This window comes from Saccopteryx bilineata, chromosome X (genome assembly GCF_036850765.1).
Source record: "Saccopteryx bilineata isolate mSacBil1 chromosome X, mSacBil1_pri_phased_curated, whole genome shotgun sequence".
NCBI lineage: Eukaryota > Metazoa > Chordata > Mammalia > Chiroptera > Emballonuridae > Saccopteryx > Saccopteryx bilineata.
In genome coordinates, this window is record NC_089502.1 from 87,861,320 (window position 1) to 87,888,227 (window position 26,908).

At 45.9% G+C, this 26,908-nt stretch overlaps 2 protein-coding genes across 8 annotated transcripts in view; one reads left to right on the forward strand and one right to left on the reverse strand.

The window, feature by feature from the left end:
- Positions 1 to 5,971, forward strand: part of MTMR1 (myotubularin related protein 1) — a 99,854-nt gene extending 93,883 nt beyond the window's left edge. For 5 of the 6 annotated variants that reach the window (XM_066248918.1, XM_066248919.1, XM_066248921.1 and 2 more), the window contains 2 exons: positions 144 to 320; positions 4,694 to 5,971. In XM_066248918.1, coding sequence (XP_066105015.1) covers positions 144 to 320; positions 4,694 to 4,855 — 339 coding nt within the window. In that variant the 3' untranslated portion in view covers positions 4,856 to 5,971. The remainder of the gene's footprint in view (positions 1 to 143; positions 321 to 4,693) is intronic. The other variant, XM_066248923.1, reaches the window with a different exon arrangement.
- A 5,284-nt stretch (positions 5,972 to 11,255) lies between these two features.
- Positions 11,256 to 26,908, reverse strand: part of CD99L2 (CD99 molecule like 2) — a 95,338-nt gene continuing 79,685 nt past the window's right edge. Inside the window, exons 5-10 of one of the 2 annotated variants that reach the window (XM_066249447.1) lie at positions 23,126 to 23,191; positions 19,299 to 19,337; positions 18,683 to 18,802; positions 14,231 to 14,248; positions 12,727 to 12,792; positions 11,256 to 11,454 (exon numbers count right to left, since the gene is read on the reverse strand). In XM_066249447.1, the coding sequence (XP_066105544.1) occupies positions 11,396 to 11,454; positions 12,727 to 12,792; positions 14,231 to 14,248; positions 18,683 to 18,802; positions 19,299 to 19,337; positions 23,126 to 23,191 (368 nt within the window). In that variant the 3' untranslated portion in view covers positions 11,256 to 11,395. The remainder of the gene's footprint in view (positions 11,455 to 12,726; positions 12,793 to 14,230; positions 14,249 to 18,682; positions 18,803 to 19,298; positions 19,338 to 23,125; positions 23,192 to 26,908) is intronic. The other variant, XM_066249448.1, reaches the window with a different exon arrangement.

Below are 26,908 nucleotides of genomic sequence, written 5' to 3' on the forward strand. Positions count from 1 at the left end.
TGTGGGGCTTAGTAAATGTTTCTGAATTTTTCACTATTTTAATTTCATTCATCATGCAAGTCCTTTTCTTTATGTAATATGAATTCCTGAGGATATGAAGAAAAGCCAAATTTATTTCAATGTGTCCCTTTTCTGTTTTTCAGGATGTACAAACAAAGACTATATCCTTATGGTCTTATATCAATAGCCAGCTCGATGAATTTTCTAATCCTTTCTTTGTGAATTATGAAAACCATGTCTTATATCCTGTTGCTAGTGTGAGTCATTTGGAATTATGGGTGAACTATTATGTGCGATGGAATCCACGAATGAGACCTCAGGTATCTTTTTATTTTTTATTCTTTTCAAAAGAGTATGTATTGCCTGACCAAGTGGTGGTGCAGTGGATAGAGCATTGGACTGGGGTGCAGAGGACCCAGGTTCGAGACCCCAAGCTCGCCAGCTTGAGTGCAGGCTCCTCTGGTTTGAGCTAAGCTCACCAGCTTGGACCCAAGGTCGCTGGCTCGAGCAAGGGGTTACTTGGTCTACTGAAGGCCCATGGTCAAGGCACATATGAGAAAGCAATCAATGAACAACTAAGGTGTTGCAACGAAAAAAAATGATGATTGATGCTTCTCATCTCTCTCCATTCCTGTCTGTCTGTCCCTATCTATCCCTCTCTCTGTAAAAAAAAAGTATGTATTTCTGTTCAATTAAAGATGGTGTTACAGAAATGGGTGCATACTACGTGTTAGCACATTATTCTGAAGGACCCCTAACCTTGCCTCTCTGCGTTCAACCCTTTGTATTCATGTTCCAGCAGATTCCTTCCACATACCAATCCAGATGCTGTTTGCAGGTTTAGAGTTAAACATCTTAGCACCTTTGTCTTCTACTGCTGATGGTACATAGATGAACTGTATCAGCTACCATATTTTACTCAATCTTTCCAGGAACTTGACTCAGAGATGTTATGAGGGTAGCAGAACCAATTTTGCAGGTTGCCATGTGTGGAGTCAGTGGAGGGATATTTGAAAAATACATCATGGTTTTAGTTTCTAGATTCTGATAGCAAAACAAAGGGACCCTGTGCTGAGTCACAGAGCAGGTGCCCTTTGAAGAAGGGGTAAAGTTTCCCCCTCCCGCCACACTTTTTTCACTCTAACATTTTCTGAGATTGAAAAAAAATATTAGAGAACAGTACAAATCAAGGTGAGGCAGCTGAGCTGTGGTTGCCATTCGTGTTCAGTGGTGAACTTGGGCTGCGGCTAAAGTACTACCAGTTAGGGTTCCCGAGGTGCTCCCCTAAGTGCCTGCTCTACATGGTCCTGCCCACCCTCTGTCTCCTCCACATGGGTGGCCAGGGCATGGTTGGTGCTGGGTGGGGAACAGACTGATGGAGGCAGCCCTTGCCTCCCTGGACAGATAGCTTTCTGCTGAGGTTTTCTTTTCTTTTTTTAAAAAGTAATATATTCTTAGGGTTTCCAACTAGTCACCCTAGAGCGTGTTTCCAGGGCCTTGTTTAATATCATTGCTTCAGTTAGTCACAGACATAAAATTCTGCTTTTCTTCTCTTCCTTCTGCTCAATCCTTTCCTCTCATTCAGTGTCATCCCAGTCTCCACAGGCATGTTTCATTTCTGTCTTAGGCTGCCATAACAAAGTACCACAGGCTGGGCAGCTTAAACAACAGAAATGTATTGTCTCCCATTTCTAGATGCTAGAAGTTCAAGATCAGGTGTCATCAGGGTTGGCTCCTTCCAGTGTCCATGAGGAAAGTACTATTTGCTCCAGGTGTCTCTTAACATTGTCTTCCTTCTATGTTTGGGAATGCTGCCCCAGGTTCTGTCTGACAGGTGCAAACTACTGCCTAAAGAACTCCTTTTCATCTCCTGACCAGCTTCCTTTCTCCCTAACACTACAGCCCAAGCTGCTAATCACTAGCTGCTTCTTTCCTTGTTCCTGGTTCATCCCACTTGTTCATGAAGCTTTAGCTACAAAACCTCTTTCCTCTTCTAGAACCTCTGAGTCACCCCTGCTACCCTTAAGACATGAGGCCTGTTTTCTGGAACACTGTGATCTGGGCCTGCTCAGCCCATTACTTCTTTTCAAGAAGCCCTAAAATCAGACTTTAGTTTCCCCTGCACCTGTGCCTTTGCCAACCCCGCTTCCCAGAGTGATGTACTCCATGCCCACAGGCCAACCCTCAGTCACCCCCCAACTCTGGAAACATTTTTCCTGTCCTCTGTCTCTCGTGGTGCCAATAGCAGATGGTCTGAGAACCTTCCTTAGGAGCCTTCCCTGACCTGAAACTCCCCTCCATTTATTGTATAAGGACCAACTGCTGTTACTGTGTACCATAAATTTATAACGTGGTGCAAGGGGCCACTAGCTACAACAGTGCAGAACAGCAAGGGCAAAAAGCATTTCCACACCGATGTGAGGGAACCTTAGTGCTAGGGGTAGTCAGAGCACATTTTAAAGTGTCAGATGGTTCTGAGTTTAGCGGGTGTTTTGAGTGGCAAAAATGCTAACTTTTTGTTGTTGTTAGTCAGACTTCTTTTATTTATTTTTTGATCTATGTATATATTATTTTGAAATTAAATTTAAAGGGTTTCATTGATCAATAAGAGTACGTAGGCTTCAGGTGAACAGCTCTATAGCATTTGAACTGTTGATTGTGTTGTGTGCCCATCATAAAATATTTTCTTTATTGTAGAACATCTGAAGCTGGAGAGACACACAGTCTTAACTGTTTACCCTATGAAAACAGTATACTTTTAGCCAGCTTCTTTAGTCAATATTCAGTGTTTTAAATTCAAGTTTAAAATTTTATTTGTGGCCATTAAGCCATTAGTAACTCATTTCAGATGTTCCGTGCTTATGCCTGCACTACTGAGCATACATCCGTAGCTTTGTGCATCTGCACAGAGCGCCTGGAGAAGGGCTCCTGGGTATCCCTCAGAGGGCGGCTGGCGGGAGGGGGCCCAGCAGATACCTTGTGTTCTTTGGGACCCTCTTGGCGTGTGTCTCATACATGCTAGCACTCACTGAGTACTGATCCTCGGTGGGCATTTTTTTGAGCAAGTGTGTTTTTGGCTTATTGTCAATAAGATTACATATAAGAAAAGATCCGAAAGGCTGCATGGAGATGTATGATGCCCCTCTTGGGCTCTGGATGTGTGTGAAATTGCGTACTCCTCATGCAGTCTGCTCTATCTGGGGCCACATGCACGTGTGTTAGTAATGGGAGCCTGATTGTAAAGCAGTCCATCATTTGATTGGAACCAAATGATCCTGCAAACAAGAATATGCCAGATAGGCCCTAAGAACAAGTGGCTTTGGCATCAGTACCAAATCAGGTACTCTTTGCTGTCAGACTCGATGTTGCTGACCCCCTTATTCTGACCTGCCAAAGTTGGGAGTTTGTTCTTAGCCTCCTCAGTGCTAGTCACTGAGCCACCCTGCTATGATGAGGACACCTGGCTGCCCTGGTTTTCATCTCCCCCCACTCTCGCTTTCCCTTCCTCTCTTTGCCTCAATCACTCACAACTCCAACCATTTTTTCTGTTTCCCACCTATCTCTCATTTTCCCTCTCATCTTTGTCACCCCTTGTCTTTGTCTTTTTCTCCTTTTCTCTGGTTTGTCTCTGTCTTTTCCTGTCATCTGTCCCTTTCTTATCTGTTCCCCCCTTCTCTCATCTCTGCCCTTATCATCTCTGTCACTCACTCCGTTTACCTCTTCCTTCCAGTCGGGCTGATTGTCATTGGCACCCTGATAGGACAGTTCAGTCTTTGGTGGAGGTAAATGATGAAACAAACTGGCCTGGTGGAAGAGGCATCCAAAACCACCCAGAGCATGTGTTATGTGCTGGTCCCTGTGGGGTGAAGTGAACATGTGTGTGAAAAGGGTAGGAGGATAGCACTCAGGAAGAAGGAACAGCATATGCACAGGTTCTTCCAGTACCTGCAGTGACAGAGGGGAGTAGAAGCAGGACCTGGTGAGAGGTGAGCAGGAGAGGCAGGTTGGGATGTGACCACATAGGGCTTTGAGGCCAAGGTCAGGCTGTTGCCCTCAGGGTGGCAGGAAGAAGCCATTGGAGAGTGTTAAGTGGTTGTGCCTGGTTGCATGGAGAGAGGAGCCAGTGTCCCCAGGGGGCTTCCCTCTGCTGGCACTGCCCTCTCCAGGGCTTCTGCCAGTTCCTGTTCCAATTGATGAAAACAAATACAACATCAAGTTGTAGAAAGTGCTGATTTAACGGTAGTGTTTTTATCCTGTAGAGCTATTTATAATGTTACCAAAATTTGGAGGAAATGGGAGGTTTGTATGCATGGGGGTATACATGCTCTCGGGCAGCTCGGAAGCCAGTTGCATTTTCCAAGTTGAGATAGACTGTCCCTTTTACAGTCAGTGCCTGTGGCCTTACCTGATACATAGGTTGAGGTCTCACCTTAGACCACTTGTGTTCTCTTGGAACCTGGCCAAACTGGCAGGAGAGCACAGTGTGATGAAAGCATCCCCATAGGGTCAGTTGAAGCCCTCACTCCTGGATAGGGAGTCCTTGTAGCTTGGCCTTTGGAGACTCTGGACAAACGGGGGCATCTTGGTTGTGACCTCCTCCTACAGTAAGCAGTGTCTGCATGTTGAAAGGCTGTGTAAGAACACAGTGCCCAAGAGTGGCCCACTAATGCAGCTGTGTCTTGCTTGCCCTCAGATGCCGATTCACCAAAATTTCAAAGAGCTGTTGGCCGTCAGGGTGGAGCTGCAGAAGAGGGTGGAGGACCTGCAGCGGGAGGTGGGCTCTCGAGTGTCGTCCCCATCTGAGCGGGGCTCCTCGCCTTCCCACTCGGTCACACCTGTCCACACCTCAGTCTGATGGGCTCCAGATGCAGCAGTTCCAGTGAATCCAGCATCAAGGCCATCCTCCAGCTCCACTGCTCTCCCTGGTGACTCAGGCAAGGGTCCTGTACCTGTTCCGGCTATAGCTTATGATCTTGTCTTTTAGGATTAAGCCCAGTGCCCTCCACATCTGGATGGTACTTCCAGCCACTGGCCACGTGTATGGCTAGATGACAGCTCCCATGGTTGTCTGTACTTGTTTTCTGAACACCCCATTTCTGTCCTGTTGCAGTTTCTCAGGGTGGTTGTGTCCCACTGACCTTGCGACCTGCCTTTCCATTGCCCAGGCAGACTGGGGAGAAGCCATAGTGAATGGAATGTAGTGCTTAGGTTCAAGAAGGTCTCATACCATTTCTTTCCTTTATTAAAACAATGCCATTCACTTAGAGACCATGTTGCCAGCCACAGGGTTTCTTTTAGCTCCTTTCTACAACTTGAAAACTATTTTAAAATTAACTATTTACAGGGAAAGACAGACCATTGCCCTCTGTTCTAGAGCTCTCTTCTTGCAAGGGAGCCCCTATACCAATTACTGTTGTGTACATACAAGGTATTTTTTTTAAAGAAATATGCATTTATTTTCCTATGTCCTTTTTTATGTTTAGACTAGTTATCCCAGGAGGTATCTGCTAAGTGGATTATGTCAGAAATGATTTTCAAACAAAGCTCATGCCAACTTTTATGTGGTACATTTGAAATGTGATTTTAGTATGGTCATTTAAATGGCAGTGTGTTCTGTCCTCACCTAACTCTGGTACTTGCCTCCTGAGGTGGTGTAGGCCATTGATGGCAATAGCAGCAGTTTCCCTCAGGATAGCTTTGCAGAAGGAGGAACGGGGACTCCAGCAGTTCTGCACAGGCAGCAGCCTCCCCGCAGGCTCCTTCAAGGGATTGTCTGTGGCTCCTGGCCTGTCTCACCTCATGGCCTCCTGCTTCTTTACTGCTGCTGGCCATTTGGGTCAAAGTGAATTTGCTCTTAACCTGTTATCTGCCTGTCTGAAGATCCCTTTAACTCAGTTTATCCATAGGCCTTCATGTCAGTATGTGAAAGCAACCATTGCCATGGCTTCAGTTGCCAAAACCATAGCATGCAGTTCCCTTGGTTTTCTCGTCTCAGAGCCAGCCTTCTGTAGCCAGGTCTTTCCTTCCAGTTTTGCACGTTCACTCACTGACTTGGGACTCTGGGACTCTTATCAGTTTGGGCAGGAGCTAACTTATGATCAACTGGTCTCTATTAGCACTAAAGCTCTCAGCTTCTTTGTGTGGCTTGTCACACATTCTTGCACATTTGTGCCTGCCCCAGCAGGTGACGCCCTCCCCCTGGCCTTCCCACTACTGCCAGTCACTGCAACCCCTAGTGCTGCGGGAACCAAGTTTTCCTTTCTAGTTAGGGGGCCTCAGAAACTCATGGGTCAGACCTGAGTACAATTGCATTGGAATATCTAGTTTGTTTCAAATTATTAGATGCCATGAAGTTTTATATATTGATCTTATTTTTGAAAAGATATTCTTAAAAAATGATTTTTACAGTCAAATTGTTAGACAGTAGATGCTTTTTCAACTTGGAACTTTCTGATTCTTATAGAAAATTATCTGGTATCTGTAAGGTAGCAGAAGTACTTCTTCAAAGTAATTTATCAATTAAAATGAATTATCCATTTTTTTTATCAGCTGGATATTTGTTTCTAAATCATAGTTCAATTGATATTAGCTTCTGATTTATACTCTCAACATATCTGAAAGCTTATTAATGAATGGATAAATCAGATTATTCATCGATACACTGATTTTTTTTCCTAAATGGGGATATTTCCCATTATTTTCCTAGAAATTTTCTTTAACCCTTTGAGTAGTACGAACATTCATGTACATCCTCATGCCTCTTGACCATCCAGGGTACGATCATAACAAAAATTTTTATTTAAAAAATGTGTCAAGCAACATTAAATAAAGGCAAATATATGTTCTTCCTGTTTCCATACATTGGTTATCAAACAAAGATGATTTAAGTTAATAAAACTGTAATTGGAACTAATTTCACTTTTTGTAATAAAACCTCACTCCAGGGGTCAGCGAGCACGAAAAAAACTCACTACTCAAAGGGTTAATAGCCATATGCACTAAGACTGTTTAACATAGGACTGGATGAGGCTTCTGACAGAATCGGAGAAGCAGAGTGGGCATCTTCTTGCCCGGTCCGCTAGCCTGGGGCTGGGGCAGGGCGGGGCCCACACTAGGCTGCCCCATCCTCCACTGCACATTGGGCCCTAGAAACTCCCATTCGATTTGAAAGCAGCTGTACAGATACTTTTCCTTTATACTTTCCTTTATATAGAAATAATTTGAAGTATAGTTTTATTACCTAAGCAATTCTTCTTTTTGTTTGTTTTATTTCAGTGTACTAGGATGTAAAACCTTCACAGTTCATATTTTTTAAAACTGGTACATTATCGTATTTGCCTCATCTGATGCTCTGTATTTCAGCCTGTAATTAAAATAATATGTTTGCTCTGTGGTTTCTTTAACTATTTCGGTAGATTTTTCCCTTGGGGGAAATTTAGTAATAGTAACATTCAATATATGTTATTTTATTATGTGCCAAGCACAGTATATGTAAAGTGCCTTTATATGATTATTCACTTACTAAATTGTAAATTAATTTATCATAAGTCTTCAGTGTTTTGGCCGAAACGGGTAAGTACTGTGACTTAAAAATCTGAAATGCCTCTTGACCTTAACCTTGAGAAAATGTTAAGAACACAGGAAAGGACTGGAGACATCTGACAGCCAGTTGCAACTCTGAGGAGGCAGGGATGCTGTGCCAGGCCATGAGTCCTAGAGCCTAAAATGGGGTGGACTTTTAAGAAGCCTCAGGGTTACCTTCTCAGGTCTATAAGAAATGCTGGACTTCTGGGACACCAGTAAGGGCTTGGATGAAACCACAGTGCCCCCCCTACAGTGGGTCATCCTTCTTAAAAGGGTCTGGGGGTCTCTGTCACTCTCCATGGAGCAGTCACTGTCGCTATAGTCTCTAGCACTTACACCCAGTAGCAAGGCTTGGAGGGCCACTGTGCCAGGCCTGAGCTGGCCGTGCAGAACCTCTGCATTGAAGTCACTCACTGTGTTTGGGTTTGAAGACTTGGTGCTATTTTACTACAAGAACAAAAGTGCCACCCACCTCAGTGTGAAAACCCTCCTGTGTCCACCACATCTTGCTCATGCTGATACGTCTGGCTGTCTTTACAGTTTGTAAGCCAAGCTGCAAGGTCATGGTAAAAAGCACACTTGATCCCAAACAGGCCATTTTACCTGAAGCTGCAATGAGGGGCAGGGTGCAGGGCCCCTCCCTGCTTAGCTCTCTCTGCCTGAAAGCACGGCATAGACCTCGCCTTTTGTTAAAGAAGGCAGAGCAGTAGGCTTGGGAGTCATGAGTCTGGGACCTGCCTCTGCCCTTCCAGCCCCATCCCTAGCCCCACTCCCACCCCCACCCCAGAACATCAGGCATGTTACTCTGCAGCTCCAGGAGTTAGCTCCTTGTACCCTGAGGGGTACTGCCCCCCTAGAAACCCTAACCTACCTCTCACCTTCTAGAGAAATACCTTTGGTTGAGGAGTATGTGGAGGAGGTCAGCTCCATATCATAAATTAAGAAAAAAACAAAACAGCATCACTTAACAAAGGAAATTACTTGAACACCATCACAATGCAGTCATCTCTTAGGTTCCATTTTGTTTATTGCAAAGATGAAACAGTTTACAATTTGCACATAAATACAAGCACATAAAAAGTACTGGGGATTCTGAGATGAGACTCTCTTTCTTCTTCCCCAGAGAACTGGTACTAACTGCCAAACCAAGTGGCCAAGGCAGTGAGTGATCCTGGCTCTGTTCTCTAGGTCTGACCTGGGAAGGTAGCCCACTCCACAAAGCTACCATGTCTCCTCCCTCCGCGTGCTCAGTTATTGTTAACACTGACCCTCCTACCACATTAAGCAGATACAGATTGCCTATTTTCAATCAGCCCTTGTAATTCACTTTATCTCCCCCTATCGCCTGGGAAAGGCTTACACTGGCCAATGCAGCTTTCGGCTAAATCTCACAATTACAAGAGCCCTGTAGGCTCCTACAAGCATCACTACCACCACCAACCCCTCCCCGGGATGAGAGCTCTGAAAATGGGTGGGTGGGTGACCTTCCAGGCATGGCCACTCTGTAGGAGCAGATTTAGGCACTGGGATGTGGACATTTTACAGAAGGCACCCAGGTAGCTAAGGAGGAACGCACTGAAGTTAGTGCTGCTGAGAAGGTGGCTTTATAGAATGTGTTGACTTTTCATCACAGCTGGAGGATTGCAGGCTCTTTGCCATCACAAGCTTTAGGTTAAAGCTAAGGGGGACAACTGTGCGCAGGTGCCTGCCTTCCGGCCTCCCAGTAGAGAAGTACAGTAGTGCCAGTGCCGTGCCAGAGAACACACAGGCCACGTCACTCCTCATCCTATTTTCTGCCATGACTGACTTCTCTGTATATGTCCACTCTTTTGGTGTCAGGGAGAAAAGTGTTTTACTACATGCAAGTGCTGGCCCTGTTGTTCTTTCTTCTTGAAAATGCCTGTGGAGTCTTGGTGCCTAATCATCCTCATGTGATCCCTCCCTGACTCCAGTCCATAGGACACTGGTCTTTCCTGGGTTCTGAGGTCACGCTCTCTAGGTGGCAAAAAGCCATGGAGGCAAAAATCCTTCATAACTGCCTACAGCCCAGTACAGGTTGGGGGTAAGGCCATCAACTCTTGGCATCCTCAGGAGGGACGGGCCTGGGAAGGTAGACAACAGTCTGGCTACTGAGGGCTGGGTGGTACTGGAAACAGGCACACCATACAAGCAGTATCTCCCCTGTTCGATCTTCTGTAGTCTGGGGAAGCCACATTTTCCTTCCTCCATAGTGCTACACAGAAGTATGTCCTCAGCGCTCCATACCCCCTTAAAGACATATATACTCCTGGTCTGTCTGGGATACACCCCCACTCAGAAGTCATTGTAGGGCCCACAGGCCTGTACTGGAAGTGGATCTGAAGGGCAGCATTGAGCCATGCACTACAACTGATTACTACCCCACAGCGAGTATGTTTTTAAAACAAGTGCTAAGATGAACACAGGAGGCATGCTTTACATAACCTACATGATCTCTTCAGATTTCAACTATTTTCTTAAGAAGTTGGAGTTGTCTCATCCCAGCTCAACAAACAAGGGATTCTTGGGGCCTTTCATGCAGGGAAGAGGCACATGAACTTGTATGAATAGGTCCCTACCTTGCTACTGGCCTATATTATGCTTTCAAAAATTATATTTGACACTAAAAACTGATTATCAGTAGACGGTGGCTCTAGACTCTAGCTCAGCTTCTGACAGAAGAGCTCCCAGGGACCAGAGAACATTCCAGGAAGCCAGGTCTGCTCCAGGCCAACGAGACAGCACCCAGCCAGCTGAGCAGACCCCTAGTGCTCACCATCAATAGGCCAGGCAGAATAACTACAAACTTACCAAGTCAGGTGTATGTCAATAAACCAAGCAAACACCCTTTCCCTCCTCGCCCCTCTCCTCCCCCTCAAATATATTTCTAAGCAAACAACAAGCATGCTTCTGGCTTTGATGCTCATTCCTGATGTCTGTGGCTTTTTCTACCAAAATAAGAACACAAACAGTGTGGATGGTGAACACCTCCCTGCCCAGGATAAAACACATTTGTAGTGCATAAATGATTCCTAAAAACTTATCACTTCAGCCTGGAGACCACACCCAGTTCCCTATGGAATCAGATGGGAATTCCTGTCAGCTATGACGTGAGAGTCACAGCTTCTATTTGTATAGAATATTCCTAAACTCAGGGAAGGACTCTCATGGCATGCATTTTTGCACTTAAAGAAATGAAGACTGTCCACATGGAGCAGCTTTCGAAGCCCAGCAGTGAGTGTTAAAGCTGGAACTGAAAAGGACTGAAATGACCCCGCCCCCCAGGTCTTGTGCATATACACAACGTTATCTGGTATTCACTGACTCAGTCCTTGCCAGGGCTCTAAACACCCGGTGCTAGCTGGGCCCCTGACAGCTGTCTGAGGTCACACCAAGGGTGTCCTATTGGCAGAAACTCACCGGTGAGTTGGGAATCACACTACCATGTGGTCAGTCTCTTGGCACCTAAGCGTAAGTGTCTTCTTGCCATATACCTCAGCTTGATCCCCTTCCCCAGCTCTCTAAGGCCTAGGACAGACTGGCTTTGGGGAGTTGAGGATCCAGTCTTCAACACCAAGTCTTTTCAGAATACCTGTGGCAGCGTGGGCACCACACCTTGTGTTCAGGGCATAAAAACCAAACTCACAAACACCTAGAGCTCATCCAGAAAATTTATAACCGAAAAGAAGCCAATGATATCAGAGGACAAGCACAGCAGCTGCGGGTCCAAATGAGACTGGGAGCATGATCCTCAGTGGCAGCCCCGCCACGTGCCTGCTGCTGCGCGGGGCCCTCAGGCCCGGGATGGCTGTGGCGGTTCCGCGGACTGAGGTGGCAGATCTAAGTATTTCACTGGAAAGAGAAGATGCCCGTTAGAAAGGATTCATTTCTATTCTGCACAGAAGGCACAGATACATCCCAAGTCACCCCTGCTGGGGACATCGAATCTGGCTCCCTGTGTGTCCTGTCCAGGGGCTAGGGCAGCTCAGCCACTCCTGATCAACCTCCTCTTTGGTGCTCACTCTGTCCCAGTCAGGGCAACCCTGAGCATTGGAGAGGAGGAAGCTGGACAGACCTTGAGAACAGCTCAGCCTCCATGTCCTCATCTGTAACATGAGAATGCTCCTGATGGGGCTGTTGGAAGGATTATTTTAAATAAAGCTCCTGACAGTACCTGGTTCATAGAACATGCTCACACAATGTTGGCTAATAGTTTTAAAAATGATTATAGTGAATGATACTATATAGAGTCAGCTTTCCTATGTTTTAATCCAGGGCTCTTTAATTCATTCAGTGCATTACTGCCAAGTACCCTTGCTAAGAAAGGGCATGGAGCACCCTGTCCCCCATTACACACCAGGGTTGCTCGTCCCCGCTGCTGCTACCATCTGTTCCAGCCACAAGACACACCATGCTCCCGTCTCCCTGTCTGCACCCACCCCAGCCTCCGCTAAGGAAAACTGCTAGGTCCTTCCCTTCACACAGCCTTTCCTGACCACTCATTTGCATTCTGTGGCTATAGGTGGTATCTATCCTGAGAAATTGGCCACTCCAGGCCACAGCTTCACCTTATGCAGCCTTCATTGCTAATGGGTCTTGTACCCAGAAAGGACTTGATAACAATGGAAGAGGGGAAGAAAAAAGGGGGAAAGAGGGAAGGAGGGAGGGAGGGAAGGGCAGGGAATGGGCTCCAATAATAGGGTCTGTGTTTTAACCAAGTTCCCTTTTGCCTTTGGCAACTTTCACATTGAAAGGTAATGGGTCTAGGTTAAAACGTTCCCCATAGCTCTATCAGAATTTGGGAGTCATCTATTTTCACTGCCGGGAGTACAGGGGTCTGGGGCTCATGCTCAGCTGACTCAGAAGGAGAGCCTGAGCCCCAAAAGGGCACTGAAGTCCTTGGCACAACACCAAAGGGCCCTGGCAGTGGTCCTAGTGTCCCTGGTGGCCAACTGCTCAGGGGCTGAGTGTAGGGACCTCTGGGTACCTGCAGGCCCTTGCTCTGACTGGAAATTTAGAAATAAACACCTCAGTGCTTCAAGCTTCCCCAGCACAATTCTGCTCATGGCCAGTCCCACCAACTAGGAGACATTCAGCAAGGGACATTGACCAAGAATTCTTCACCTTGGGGTTCTTCACATACAACGGCTTCCAGGTTCTCTCCCTTCACATAGTCTGCATTGACACCCTCTGCAAAGGGCAAAGGGCAGAGTTAGTGACTGACACAGAACCAAAGGGGCTCTCACCATGATCAAGCACTCTTGACCAAGTTCTCCATTACAGGTAAAAAAAAGCACAGCTCCCTTAATAGACTCAGACTCTGCACCCTGAATGCCCTTGTCTGGCTGGGAGTGTACTGTCTGCCCAGGATTTATCATCATCATCCTCAGAAATGATGACATGTAGCAAAGGTCCCCGACAGATACCCCATCTCCACAGGGCAGGTGCAACCACGTGTGAGACTATGAGCCAGACAACAGCTCTGCTCAGCAGAGGGGGAACCCAGTGGCAGGGCTCAGTGTCACCCATGGGTCCACATGCTGGCCCAGCAGCCAGAGAGGCAGAGAGGGAGCCAAGCATTGCATGAGTACTTGATGGATGCCAAGCAAGGAGGGGTAGATGGCTGAGTGGGGCTCACTTTGGAGATGCCAGCAAAGCCTCCTGCTAGCATACAGCCTTCCTAGGAATGCCTGCAATGGGGAGGCCAACCACCTCTTCTAGGTAGTAGGAATAGCACTGATCCTTCCCCTGCTTATAGGGCCTAGGGCCCACCTATAGCCACTCTGGTGTAGTTAGTCCCTATTGAAAGAGACTTAGAGACTCTACAAAGCATCCTCTGCATGCCAGCATTCTGGACACTTGAGTGGTGCCATGCTGGATGCAAGGGCCATTATTCAGGACTCAGAGCAGACCCCACCCCTGCTGCTACTTTAAGAGAGTCGAGTCCCTGCCTTATCCTCTGATGAGCAGGATTCTTGAAGTCTCATCAGAGCCTTGGACCTGTGTGCAAATGGGGTCATGGTTATAACCAACCAGCTGAATAAGTAGTTACCAGTCTGTACTCCTGAGCTGCATCCAGGCTCCTTGCCTAGAAAAGTATGCCTGTCCACCTTGATGCTTGCTGGGCTCAAGATACACACCAGATGGACCCAGGAAAAATGCAGGCATGAGTCATTGGCAGGTGTGGCTGGCCCCCACACAGGACAGGACAGGTGATGGAGCTAGGGGAAACCTCCCAGCTGACGGGCAAGGGATGGGAGACCCCTAATCACTGTCCAGCTGCCAGTTTGTTATGCACTGGACTGGCTTTTGTCTGTGGGAAGCCATCTATTTGCTCCTCGGGGATGACCAACAGTGGGAATCTGAGTCCCATACAGGAACCCACCCCCTCCCATATATACCTAAAAACAGTCGCACCCAGCCTAGGGACAGTCTGGTGGCACCCTCCCACACATATCAGGGAAAACTAAAGATGGTTGTGGTAGCAGCCAAGTTGGAGAGTGACAGGGAACAGGATGGAGTGGAGAATGGTGAGAAGGAGCAAAAGCAGTGGGATGGGGAGCAGTGGGGGAACAGCAAGGCATTGAGCAGAAGAGGAAAATGAGAACATTAAAGCACGTTTTGTTACCTTGACCTTCTGCTGCACCTGAAGGCAAGACACAAAGCTTAGGACCCTGGAGCAAGAATTCAGCCACCAGCAACAAGCACACCTGCTTTTGGTGAGATATACTGGCCTATGTCCCTGAGTGCAGAGAAAGAGGAAGCAAATGGTCCCCAAACCTGACCCCCTTTGATGGCACAAAAGGCTGGAAACCTGAGTGCCACGGTAGATACAGGCCCTCCTAGCAGCCAAGCACCACTGCTTGGGGCTTCCTGGTGCACCTGGTACAGAGCGATTTCTGCTCTGCCTTCCCTGACCTCCACACAGTAGTGGCTGAGTCCACTCTGGGCAGAGGCTCAGCAGAAAGGGCAGGAATGGGGGTCCCAACTTCAGCCACCCCACATCCATAGGACTCCTCCTGATTCCAACCTGGCTTAGGTTCCAGGTATACATAGGTGGAGAAAACGCATACCGTTTCCCACATACTGAGGGTCACAGGCGGCCCCCTGAGGCCATTTATCCAGCCCCCGCAGCACTTCCAGAAGGGGCACCTTTTTCATTGGTAGTGAGAGGAGCACTGTATGTGGCGGCCCTCCAACGGTCTGAAGGACAGTGAACTGGCCCCCTGTGTAAAAAGTTTGGGGACCCCTGGTCCAGAGAGTGATGGGGGCCAGCAGTCACAGACATAGAAATAAACCACCAAGCCCAATCCTGCCCGATGATCTCACCAGTCAGCAGGTGGCGCTGTGGCCACACTGGAGGCAGGCATCTAGTCAGGGCACTCAGGCTGAGAAAGTGGGAAGGCTTCCTGGGATGGTAGCCCAGGCCCAAAGAATGAGGGCAGGTAGGTGAAGAGAGGGGACACCCAAAGAGGATGCTAAACACTGCAGGGCACACTCACAGAAGTGATTATGGCTGTAGAAAAAGGTATCTGGGGTCAGAGCTGCAAGGGTGGGGACGGGAATTAAAGGCAAAGGCTGTGGTTGGAGTGGAACCATGAAGTGCTTTGAATGACAAGCTCAGGGGCTATACCATCACCCAGAGAGCAGTGAGGAACACAGGAGGTCCTGGCAGAGCTGGCTCTGTGCATTTTAAGATGTCCCTCTGGCTACTCTGAGCAGGGAGAAGTGTGAGGGACACTGGGGCAGGCAAAAGGCTGACTGAACCATCTAAATGGAGGACTAAGACCTGGCCATGGAAAGGCAGGGGCTGTGGTGATGTGATCCCAGAGCAGGGGACACAAGCTCCAGGATTGGTGAACCACTGATATGGAGGACAGTGACAGGAAGACCCAGGAAGACTGATGGAGTCTGTGAGGAAAGGCTACAGAGACAGGGTGGAGACAAGTTAAAAATTCTAAAGAGAACTTTGGTAATATAGGCAGTGGATACAGAAGAGAGGTCTTCTTCAAATTTGGGGGACACTTCACACTTGGTTCCCTTCTGTGTAAACTGGGGATGATGATAGCTCTTGTGTGAGTGTGTCTGGGTAAGGGATTCAGAACAGTGTAGGTTAAGCAAAGATGATATCATTAACAGATTGAAGGGGAAAAACCTGGCGGCCAAAGATACAGGTGGAGGGGTCACCTATACAGAGGCAAGTGGTTGTGGTGTGAAGCCTGTGGCAGGGAGGGAGGCCTTCCTTTAGACTGAATGGGGGACTGGGGAGAGGCCTGTTGGCTCCCATCTGGGGATCTGTGGGGGCAGTGGGTTTCATGAACCTCCTGGAAGTCACCAATAGCCCTACAAGCCCACCTGCCTTCCTGGCCTATGCTACCCTAACAGCAGGCTCATCTCTGCTGCCTGGTTCAGCAATACCATCACCTCGAGGCTGTCCCCCGAGAGGTCACATCCATGTCCTCCAGCTTTGTTGCCGTATAGCAGGGGTCCCCAAACTACGGCCCGCGGGCCACATGTGGCCCCCTAAGGCCATTTATCCGGCCCCCGCTGCACTTCCGGAAGGGGCACCTCTTTCATTGGTGGTCAGTGAGAGGAGCACATATCACTTGTTACGGCTAGCAGTGACAAATATGGAACCGGATATTGACCATCTCATTAGCCAAAAGCAGGCCCATAGTTCCCATTGAAATACTGGTCAGCTTGTTGATTTAAATTTACTAGTTCTTTATTTTAAATATTGTATTTGTTCCTGTTTTATTTTAACTTTAAAATAAGATATGTGCAGTGTGCATAGGGATTTGTTCATAGTGTTTTTTTTATAGTCCGGCCTCCAACGGTCTGAGGGACAGTGAACTGGCCCCCTGTGTAAAAAGTTTGGGGACCCCTGCCGTATAGCTTTTGGCTATCATCAATATACCCTCTTTTTGGTTTAATTTCCCAAATATCATATAAATTGCTGACTTTATATACCAAGACCTTCATGTTTTCACATTTTATTTGGCTTTCCTGCGCATCTAATTTGTAAAACCTCATGCCTGTTTGTTCTAGGAAATAAATGTGAAAATAATATATATTTCATTTCACATTTCTGTCCCCATAGAGATAGACAGCTACAACCCAGACATCTCTTTTTAGTTTTGGAAACCAACCTCTTATCTCCTCCCTGTTTCTATCTACTAATACCCCTCTGGATTCATAGATTCCCATCTGGAGTAAATTCCTTCAGTAATCCTCTGAGCTTCCATTTCCTCATCCATGAGATGAAGGTGAAAATCATACCTACCCAATTGGGCTGTGGGAATTCTTACTATCAGGGTAATGGTACTATACTTGGGTGAGTGGTAGCCCCCAAAAGATCTGTCCATGTCATCATCCCTGGGACCTGTGAGTGTGACCTTATTTGGAAAAGGGTCTTTGCAGATATGATTAAGGATCTCAAGATCAGATCATCCTAGATTATCAAGGTGGGCCCTACATCTAATGATAAGTATCCTTATCATTAGGCATGTGAAGACAGAGGCAGAGATTGGGGGTGATGTAGACATAGGCCATGGGATACCGAGGGCCGCCAGAACCTGGAAGAGGCAAGGAAAGATCTTTCCCTAGAGCCTCCAGAAGAAATCAAACCTGCTGACACCTTGTTCTTGGACTTCTGGCCTTCAGAACTATAGGAAACTAGATTTCTGTTGTTTTAAGTCATTTAGTTTTTTGCTTTTCAGCTGGGACAAGAGATAGTTCCAAGGACAATCCAGCCTTCATCTCTTCACTCCTTTTGACACCAGGTTTCACATCCAAGCTTCTCAATCCCTGCTGAGTTGACAGTATCTGTGCACCCCCAACAACATTCCCACAGGGCTCCTGACATGTGGTACCTGAAAGCTTCCAAGATAGGATTTCATGTATAACACATTTTATAGTCAGCCACGGCAAAAATGGAAGCATCCTAACTTTCATTAACCTAGCCGTTAAAGGAGGAGGCAAAATCACATGTATTCTCTCTCTTGCATTCCTACTCCTTTAAAACAATTCATTATTCCATATATTTTAAGATTTTCTGGATCATGGGTGATAGGGGAGGAGCAGGGGCACCAAGACAGTTACTTCTTAAGATCTGAAAGGAGGGGAAGAGTTACTAGAATAACTGCTGGATTGCCCAACAGTGCTGCCTGCTGGGCCTTAGTGGTCGCCAGAGACTGCTGCCTTCTGCTCCAGAAGGAAGTGTCAGCATGAGAGGGAGCTGCTAATCTCAGGGCCTCTGAAGGTCCCAAATTCCTCTGTGTGAGATCTGAGGACATACAGAAATCTCAGGGTCCCTCCTGTTCTATGACCAAGCACCACAATGGCCACTAGGCTCTGTCTTCACAGAAATCCAGCTTCTAGAAACTGGAACACTTTTTTTTTTCCATTTTTCTGAAGCTGGAAACAGGGAGAGACAGTCAGACAGACTCCCGCATGCGCCCGACCGGGATCCACCCGGCACGCCCACCAGGGGCGACGCTCTGCCCACCAGGGGGCGATGCTCTGCCCATCCTGGGCATCGCCATGTTGCGACCAGAGCCACTCTAGCGCCTGAGGCAGAGGCCACAGAGCCATCCCCAGCACCCGGGCCATCTTTGCTCCAATGGAGCCTTGGCTGCAGGAGGGGAAGAGAGAGACAGAGAGGAAAGCGCGGCGGAGGGGTGGAGAAGCAAATGGGCGCTTCTCCTGTGTGCCCTGGCCGGGAATCGAACCCGGGTCCTCCGCACGCTAGGCCGACGCTCTACCGCTGAGCCAACCGGCCAGGGCGAAACTGGAACACTTTTAAAGACCAAGGTCAATGTGTCTAGCCCCATCCTCTTTTCTCAGCTGATTTACACTTCAGTTTGGCCATATCTGTCCCCAAGGATTTCCAAAAGTTCAACTCTACTTCCCCAGGAAGTCTTTTCTGGAGTTGCTCTCAGGCGAGCTGTGGAATAGATCTGAATCTCAACTTGCTCATGTTTCTGCCTCTTTCCCTCAAAAGACCTTAACCATTTGTTCACATCCAGAAGTGGGAGGCAATGAAATGACTGTGGGCACAGCACAAGGTAGATCCACTTACGCTGAATGCGGAAGCAAAACTTCTTCTGCTGGTAGGAGATGTAGCTGGAGACAGCACCTATCAGTGCCATGGCCAGGGCACTGGCTACACCAGCAATGGTGCCAGTCTCTGGCGATACTCCTGGGCAAAGGAGAGGGTGGGACAAATGAGAAGATGTGAGGACAAACCAATAACACCACAAGGATTGGCTCAGATAGCTAAATTTGTTCTAATGCCCAGGACCCCCAAGCCAGTGTTGAGTGGCTTACCACTTATAGTGAAAGGGTCCAAATGACACAGTGCCCCCTTGGATTTGCCAAATTTTTCTCATATCCTGTAAGGATTTTTATTTTGAGAAGCTTAAAAGGTAGACATAGAAATGGTACAGTTCTTATTTAACTGAATTCTAATAGGTCTCTGGGTCTCACGCCAGTGAGCTTACCATGGGGCCACCTCCCTGGGGATCCGTATTTTCATGCTTAATTCCTTTAAATGACTTTGCCCCGTTGCTGTTGGCCTCACAGTTTTGTAGTGGAAACACTCAGGGGAAGGTCAGGAAGACCAATTCTGTGATGAGAATGAGCCAACACTATGTCTCCTTGTGGTTTCTAACAGAAACCCTGGTGCTCAAACCTACCAGTTTCAGGGTCGTCACTGCTGCCATACCGGTCATCACCTAGAAAAAGAATGAAAGAACATAGTGTCCACTGTGAGTCTGTGATCCTCAGGCTCTGAGTTAGGAGGGACAACCCCTTCCTGACTCCCTAACCATTCTGATTATCCTCTGCACAGACCCTAAACAGCAAAACCTCTGTGGGTTCCTACCCAATGGAAGCAAGACCTGCTTCCTTGTGCTGGTCACCCATAAAACCCAGGTTTCCAGGTGGAACTTTTTATTTTCAAAATGATAGCAAGTGTGCATCAAGCATTTGTTATATCCCAGCTATTCATGCACAGTAATTCCCCGAATCTCTTTGTAATCCAGTGGGACAGGTTACCTAGCATCCCCATTTTACAAAGGAGAGAGCAGAAGCTTATGGTTTGAGTGCAGGGTTACTGGCTTGAGTGAGAGATCATAGACATGACCCCATGATTGCTGGCTTGAGCAATGGGTCACTCGCTGTGCTCCCTGGTCAATGCACATATGAGAAAGCAATCAATGAACAACTAAGGTGCCACAATGAAGACTTGATGCTTGTTATCTCTCTCCCCTCCTGTCTGTCCCTGTCTGTCCCTCTCTCTGTCTCTCTCTCTGTGTGTCTCTGTCACAAGAAAAAGGTGAAAGAATAGCATAAATATTATTCATACTCCTGCCAGACAGTGAGATTTATGGTTAATATTTCAATTTACTTTCTTCTTGTGCCTAGTGCTTTCTCTGCTTTTCTTCAAATCCATATGTTTCTGTTCATGTAACTTAGGTAGATATGCAGCATCCTTATAATATGCTATAGGATTAAATCATAATTAAGAGTTTATAAGGGCTTCCACTTCCAGCTTGGCATAGACTTGGAGTTGTTCTTGGAAGATACACAAATACAGGCTGACAATCCTTTACTGAGGATTTTGAAATTCAAAAGGTCCTGAAATATCACAGAGATAGAGAAGAGATTATGACCAATGTGAGTTAGGAAGGGTGGAGGGGAGGGATCTGGCTGTGATTATAAAAGGAAAACAGGCAGGATCCTTGTGGTGATAAAGCTGTCCTTTATCTTGAATGTGGTGGTAGTCATAGGAATCTATGCATATGATAAAATTTCATAGAAAACACACACACACACATGCACATACATACTTCCCCAGACAGCAGCTCCCTGACATGCAAGTGGTGCCATTCCAGTACACTGATTAGCCTTGAACACTCTTTTCATGTCACCCTCTTCTTCTCAGGGCATAATACTCATTAATGGAGGGAGATTTTTCAAAAAGCCCAGGGTCCTTAGGGGAAACAGCCCTGAGATAATAGAGACAATGAATTCTAACATTTTTTCTTCACCAACCAAAGAGTGAGGGGGAATGTAGGTCCCTGGATTGTAACAAATGTCCACTCTCTAATAAGGGATGTTGCTAATGAGGGAGGCTGTGGGTGTGTAGAAGCAGTGGGGATATGGGAACTCTGTACATTCTACTCAATTTTGCTGTGAACCCAAAAGTGCTCTAAAAATAAGTTTATTTTTTGAAAAAAGAGTCTAGAAAATGAAGTTTCTTATGTTCCCACCTGTGGCTGAACACTTGGGTTAAATGCATTTTACAAATATCCATGATTATGATCCTATAAATAGAAAACCCCAACACCACCAAAAAATATTAGAAACAAGAAACAAATACAGTAAAGTTGCAGAATACAAAAATCATTACACAAAGTCTACTGCTTTCTTAGACACCAACAATGAAACTTCAGAAAATGAATTGAAAAATAAAAACAATTCCTTTAAAAACTGCAACAAAAAAAATAAAATACCTAAGAATATACTTAACAAAGGATGTGAAGAACCAATACACTGAAAATTACAAAGCATTATTGGAAAGAAATTGAAAAAGACACAATGAAATGGTAAAATAGTCCATGTTCATGGATTGGAAGAATCAACATAGTTAAAATGGTCATATTACTTAAAGCAATATACATATTTAATTCTATTCCCATTAAAATCTCAATGTCACTTTTTAAAAGAAATACAACAACAAAATCAATGAACTTGCACGGAACCATAAAAGATTCTGTATAGCCAAAGCTGTCCTGAGAAAAGTGAATGAGCCTAAAGTATCATACTACTTGACTAAAAATTATACTAAAGAGCCACGATAATCAAAACAATATGTGATTGGCTGAAAAACAGACATATAGACCAATGGAACAGAATTGAGTGCCCAGAAATAAAACCACATATATATGGACAAATACTCTTTGACAAAGAAGCCAAAAACACACAATGGAGAAAAGAAAGCCTCTTCAATAAATGGTACTGGGAAAATTGGAAAGACACATGCAAAAGAATGAAACTTGACTATAGTATGTCCCCATGCTCAAAAATGAATTCAAAGACCTAAATATAAGATCAGAAACAAATTACATAGAAGAAAACATAGATTCTAAACATATGGACTTTGGCCATAAAGAACAATTTATGAATTTGACCCCAAAGGCATGGGAAGTAAAGGCAAAAATAAATGAATGAGAGTATATCAAACTAAAAAACTTCTGTACAGCTAAATAAACCAAAGACAAAACAAACAGGCAGCCAATGAAGTGGCTGTCATATGAAATTCACACAGTTCCTGAAAAAATGTAGCAAATATTAATAGCACAATCAGGATTGTGGGTTAGTATAATAGGGTCAAAACCAGATACACTCATAACTTATACTCATAACCACAACAATTTACCATCACAACAAGTTGCAAACCACAAAATTCTAAAACCACAACTTACCATCAGAGCAGGTTACCATCATGATAGTTACAAACACTATCATAACCATAGTTGCAATCTTAATGTACTACCATAACAGGTTACAACCACAAGTAACAATAACAAATTACAACCATAACTTGTTTTGCCATGTCAAGTCTGGCAAACATTCTCTCCATACTAGGATCAAATCTTATAATAAAAGGTTTGCATCTTTGTTATATTGGAGAATTAAAAATATGAGGCCTTGAGAGAGGTTGTGACTATAAAGGATTAGATGAGGGACTTCCCTTGTGATGCAACAGATCTGCATTCTGCATACTGATTGTGCTAAAAAATTTGTGTTACTAAAATCCACTCCTGCGATAAAATTTGGTAGACCCACATGTGCACATGGGCACACACATGCATACATGTGCACACATACAAGTGCATGTGAAATCTAATGAAATTTGAATAAAGACTATACTTGGCTTAATTACAGTATTATACCAATATCAGCTTTCTAGTTTTGACAATGTACTATGGTTATGTAAGACAGGGGAAACTATAGTAGGTCACAGGTACACAGGAATACTCCTAAACTATTTTTAGTACTTATAGGTCTTAAACTATGTCAAAATAAAAAGACATTTTAAAAGATGCTTGGCTTGCTATGGGTCTCTTTAAAAAATGCTTGTCATAATGATGTTTGCTTCTCGCATCTCAATGGTGACAGGCTTCCCAGGTGGGAAACTCTTCCTAATGAGTCCTGTGATCCTAAGACACTATGCTGCCTTGGCAAATGGTTTTTCCTAGTGTAGAGATGTTAACCCACACAGCACCCTGGCTTAAGGGACATCAGGGGAAATGTACGGCTTTTCCTAATTGGCTTATAAACTCTCCCCCTTGAGTTGCACAGCCTGCATCATTCTAAGTGAACCCCAAGATTGAAGCAAGGATGTCTAGGAACTACCTCTTACTTCCCAGAGGCAAAGAATGGCTTAATCAACCTATTGACCATGCAATCACATTTCAGACAATAATAAAGTGTTTGGACAAATCAATGCTCCTACCTCTACCCTTGTCAGGTTTGTAGTCACCACCTCCTAATATGTCTTCAAGATCCTTGTCTGAAAAACCTGGAGAAAAAAAATATATATTCAATGCCAAAAACATTTTTCAGTGACAAAAAACTTGCTTTAATGTTGCCCAACACCCCAAGAAAATGATCATCACTTAAGAATGTCCTCGATGAACATGGTAGGCAAAATTCTAAAATGATCCCCAAGGTCCCCTCCCACTAGTTTTACACATCCTCTATAATATCTCATTACTTTAAGTGTGAGCAGCATCATGAATAGAATGCTATTGCTCCCATGATTAGATTATACTATATGACAAAAGTGAAGGGATTTAGCAGATGTAATTAAGGTACCAAACAAATACGGCTTTGTGTTCATCAAAAGGGAGATTATCTTGGATCAGCCTGACTTAATCAGATGCGACCTTTAGAACAGGGTTGAGATCTTCCCTGAGCTGAGATAGGAGAAGGAAAGAGTTTTCCTTGCCACTCTATACCCCCACCTCCATCTTTGTACTCTCTTTCTCCTGCTGGTCCTAAAGAGGCAATCAGCCAATAGTTCTACAACTGCAAGGAGATGTACTCAGCCAACTTGGAAGAAAACCAAATTCCATGAGACCCCAAATTTGGTCAACATCTTGACTGCAGTTGTGTGAGGTCTTAAACAGAAAACTCAGCTTAGCTTTTCCTGAACTCCCCAACAACAGAAACAGATAATAAATGGGTGTTGTCTTAACTAAGTTTGGGATAATTTGTTATGCAGCAATAGAAAACTAATATAAAGAAACAAAATAATTAATTTAATTAGATTTCACCCACTGAGAACACATCTTTTATATTCTGCATGATGAAACAAAAGCATTTCTGTTGCACTTTAAAAGTACATACTATAGTTGATTCAGAAAAGCACCTGTGTGAGGATTCCAAGATGGTGATGTTGTAGGTGGAAGTTCCAACTGCCACCTCCCAGGACCAAATTGGATTACAACTTAAGAAAAATCATCTTGAAAAAACCAACTTTGGGCTAAATTAAGAGGAGTCTATAACCAAGGATCACAGAAGAAGCCACACCGAGACTGGTAGGAAGGACAGAGACTCCGAAAGGGCTGCCCCGCTCCCAGGAGCGAGCGGCAGCTGAGGGTCTAGAGCAGGGGTCCCCAAACTATGGCCCGGGCCTCATGTGGCCCCCTGAAGCCATTTTTCCAGCCCCCTGCCGTACTTCTGGAAGGGGCACCTCTTTCATTGGTGGTCAGTGAGAGGAGCACTGTATGTGGCAGCCCTCCAACGGTCTGAGGGACAGCCCCCTGTGTAAAAAGTTTAGGGACTCCTGGTCTAGAGGGACTCTCACTGCAGGAAGGGTCGCCTTGAGAGGTGTGGGTTCTCAGCCCCAGGCCCAGGGCCCCAGCCTAGAGCTTCAGAGCCTAGCAGAGGCACCCATATAGCATTTGGAGGTGAAAATAACCTGTTGTTTGTCTGTGAGAAAAGACTAAGCTCTGAGAGACTGAAGCCCCATCCTAAAGGGCCTGTGCAGAAAATCATCACAGCCATTTATCCAGGGCTCCAGTGGTGGAGAGCTGAGAGGACTAGAGTTGCATGAGGAGACAGTAAAGTTGGAGGCCCAGGGAGAGACACTGTGGGGGATGGCCACTGGAACCCCTGTGCTGAGTCATTCTCCAGTACTGCAGTCGCCATCTTTCTTGGGTGGAGCAGTCCCCTCTGAGCAGCATCACCCTGGGGCAAAGCAACTGCTCCATGCTTGGGAGTCTCTCCTGCCCCATTCATGGAGACAGGGTTGTTCTGGGAAGCCCGGAAACAGGGGGCACATGAGTGACTCAGTTTTCTGGTGTTGAGGCTGGAGCTTTCTCCCACATGCTCTTGAGTCTGAGATTGGTAATTCTACCTCATGAGAGAATCATTAGATACTGTCCAGAGTGCAGGCAGACCACACCTCTGGGTCTCAGAGGCCACACCCACCAGACTCCTGGGGTCACACCCTACTGAGGTCTGTGAAAAAATTCTGGACAGACTGACACTGGTGCTGAGGGGTGGAGCCTACCCACCACCCTTCCTTATCCCTAAATTGCCACAAGCTCTAGACTCTACCAGAGGTTTTTCCAGTGGCTGAGCCCAACAAGCAAGTCAGCAGACAGAGGCTATAGCTGGCGAGACTCAGGGAACTTTGGCCTTTTAAGCGAAACCTTCCCCCAGGACCAGAGTTGATAAAAGCTAGCCCAGGTGTGCAGCTTCATATTTCCATGAGCACTTGGGCCTAGTAGAGGCAGCCACAAACCCTGGATTGCTTGTAGCTCCAAGAAGGTTGCTGAGGGCCAGTTATAGGCAGTGTCTCCCACTAGTCTGTGCCATGTTCCTGCCAGGGAGGACCAGGGCTGGCACATCCAGTGGCAAGCTGTGGAAAGCATCAGTTCAGGACCTAACAACCCTTGCTAGAGTGGTATCCTAAGGAAGGGCTCCTCACACCTGGCCCAGCTGAGGCGAGTTCTGCTCTCTGTGATCAGCACTAGCACAGCAGCTCATGTGCATTGGATAGGGTGGAGTTACACAGTCAGTCAACCTGATTACTGGATATCCTGCCCTACTGAGAAGGGAGAGAGGCTTGGATCATAAACATTTAGAATGTGGGTTTCCTATGGAATATTACTCAGCCACAAGAAATGATGGCACAGTATCATTTATGAAAATATGGGTGGACCTTGATCACTATACTGAGTGAAATACGTAAATCAGAAAAAACTAAGAACTGTATGAATCCATACATAGGTGGGGCACAAAATTGAGACTCATGAACATAGATAAGATTGCAGTGGTTACCAGGGGGAGGGAAAAGAAAGGAGGCAGGGGGTGGGGTACAGGGAAGGGCATGAAGAGAAAAAATATAAGGTGACAGAAGATGATTTGACTTTGGGTGATGAGTATACAACATAATTGATTGTCCAAATGATGTGGAGATAGTCTCCAAATCTATGTACTCTAGTTGACCAGTGTTACCCTGTTAAATTTAATTGAATAAATAAAAATAAATAAATAAGTAAATAAAATAAAATGTGTGTCCCTATTAACCTATTGTTGGATCTGGTCATGGGGCTCAGTGACTTTCTGGGGCAACATAGCCAGCCCTAGGAGAGGACTCTCTCAGTCTTCCTCCCTGAGACCAGGGTCTCACTAGTTGTAAAAACTTCTGCAGAGGGGACAGTTGGCCCCACTCAATCTGAACCTGCTGCTCACCATGTTGGGGAAAAATAAAATTAGAGTATCCAGCAGTGGCTGAGGGAATAGGCTCTGGAGTAGGGCCACATTTCCCATACTGAGCTCCTGACCAAGAGACTTCTGAAGTAGGGGGCTCACTAATGTTGTATTCTCAATCTCAACTGCCCTAACCAAACAAGCTTGCAACCTGTAGAGGTGTTGGTTGGGGGAGGCCAGTCTGAGCCCATACTAGTCTTTCTACTGAAAACTCTGTGGGAAGACCAGGCAGCTACAAGAGGAGGTGGAGAAACTGAAAAGTAGAAGCAAATCTTATGAAGCTTGGGGCACTTACAGAGCTGCTGTAATATCTAAGCAGGAGGAAGCTGATCCTCATACAAAGATTAGACCCTCCCACACTACCCAGGCACTGAAAATGCAGACATAAACAGTGAAAAGAGCAGTAGCTCCAGACAGGTAGTTCATGGCAGGTTACAAACAACAGCTGATGTCAACCCAAGAAGATCTAGGATCAACACAGCTGGTACTTGGTGTGACACCAACCCTAAAATCA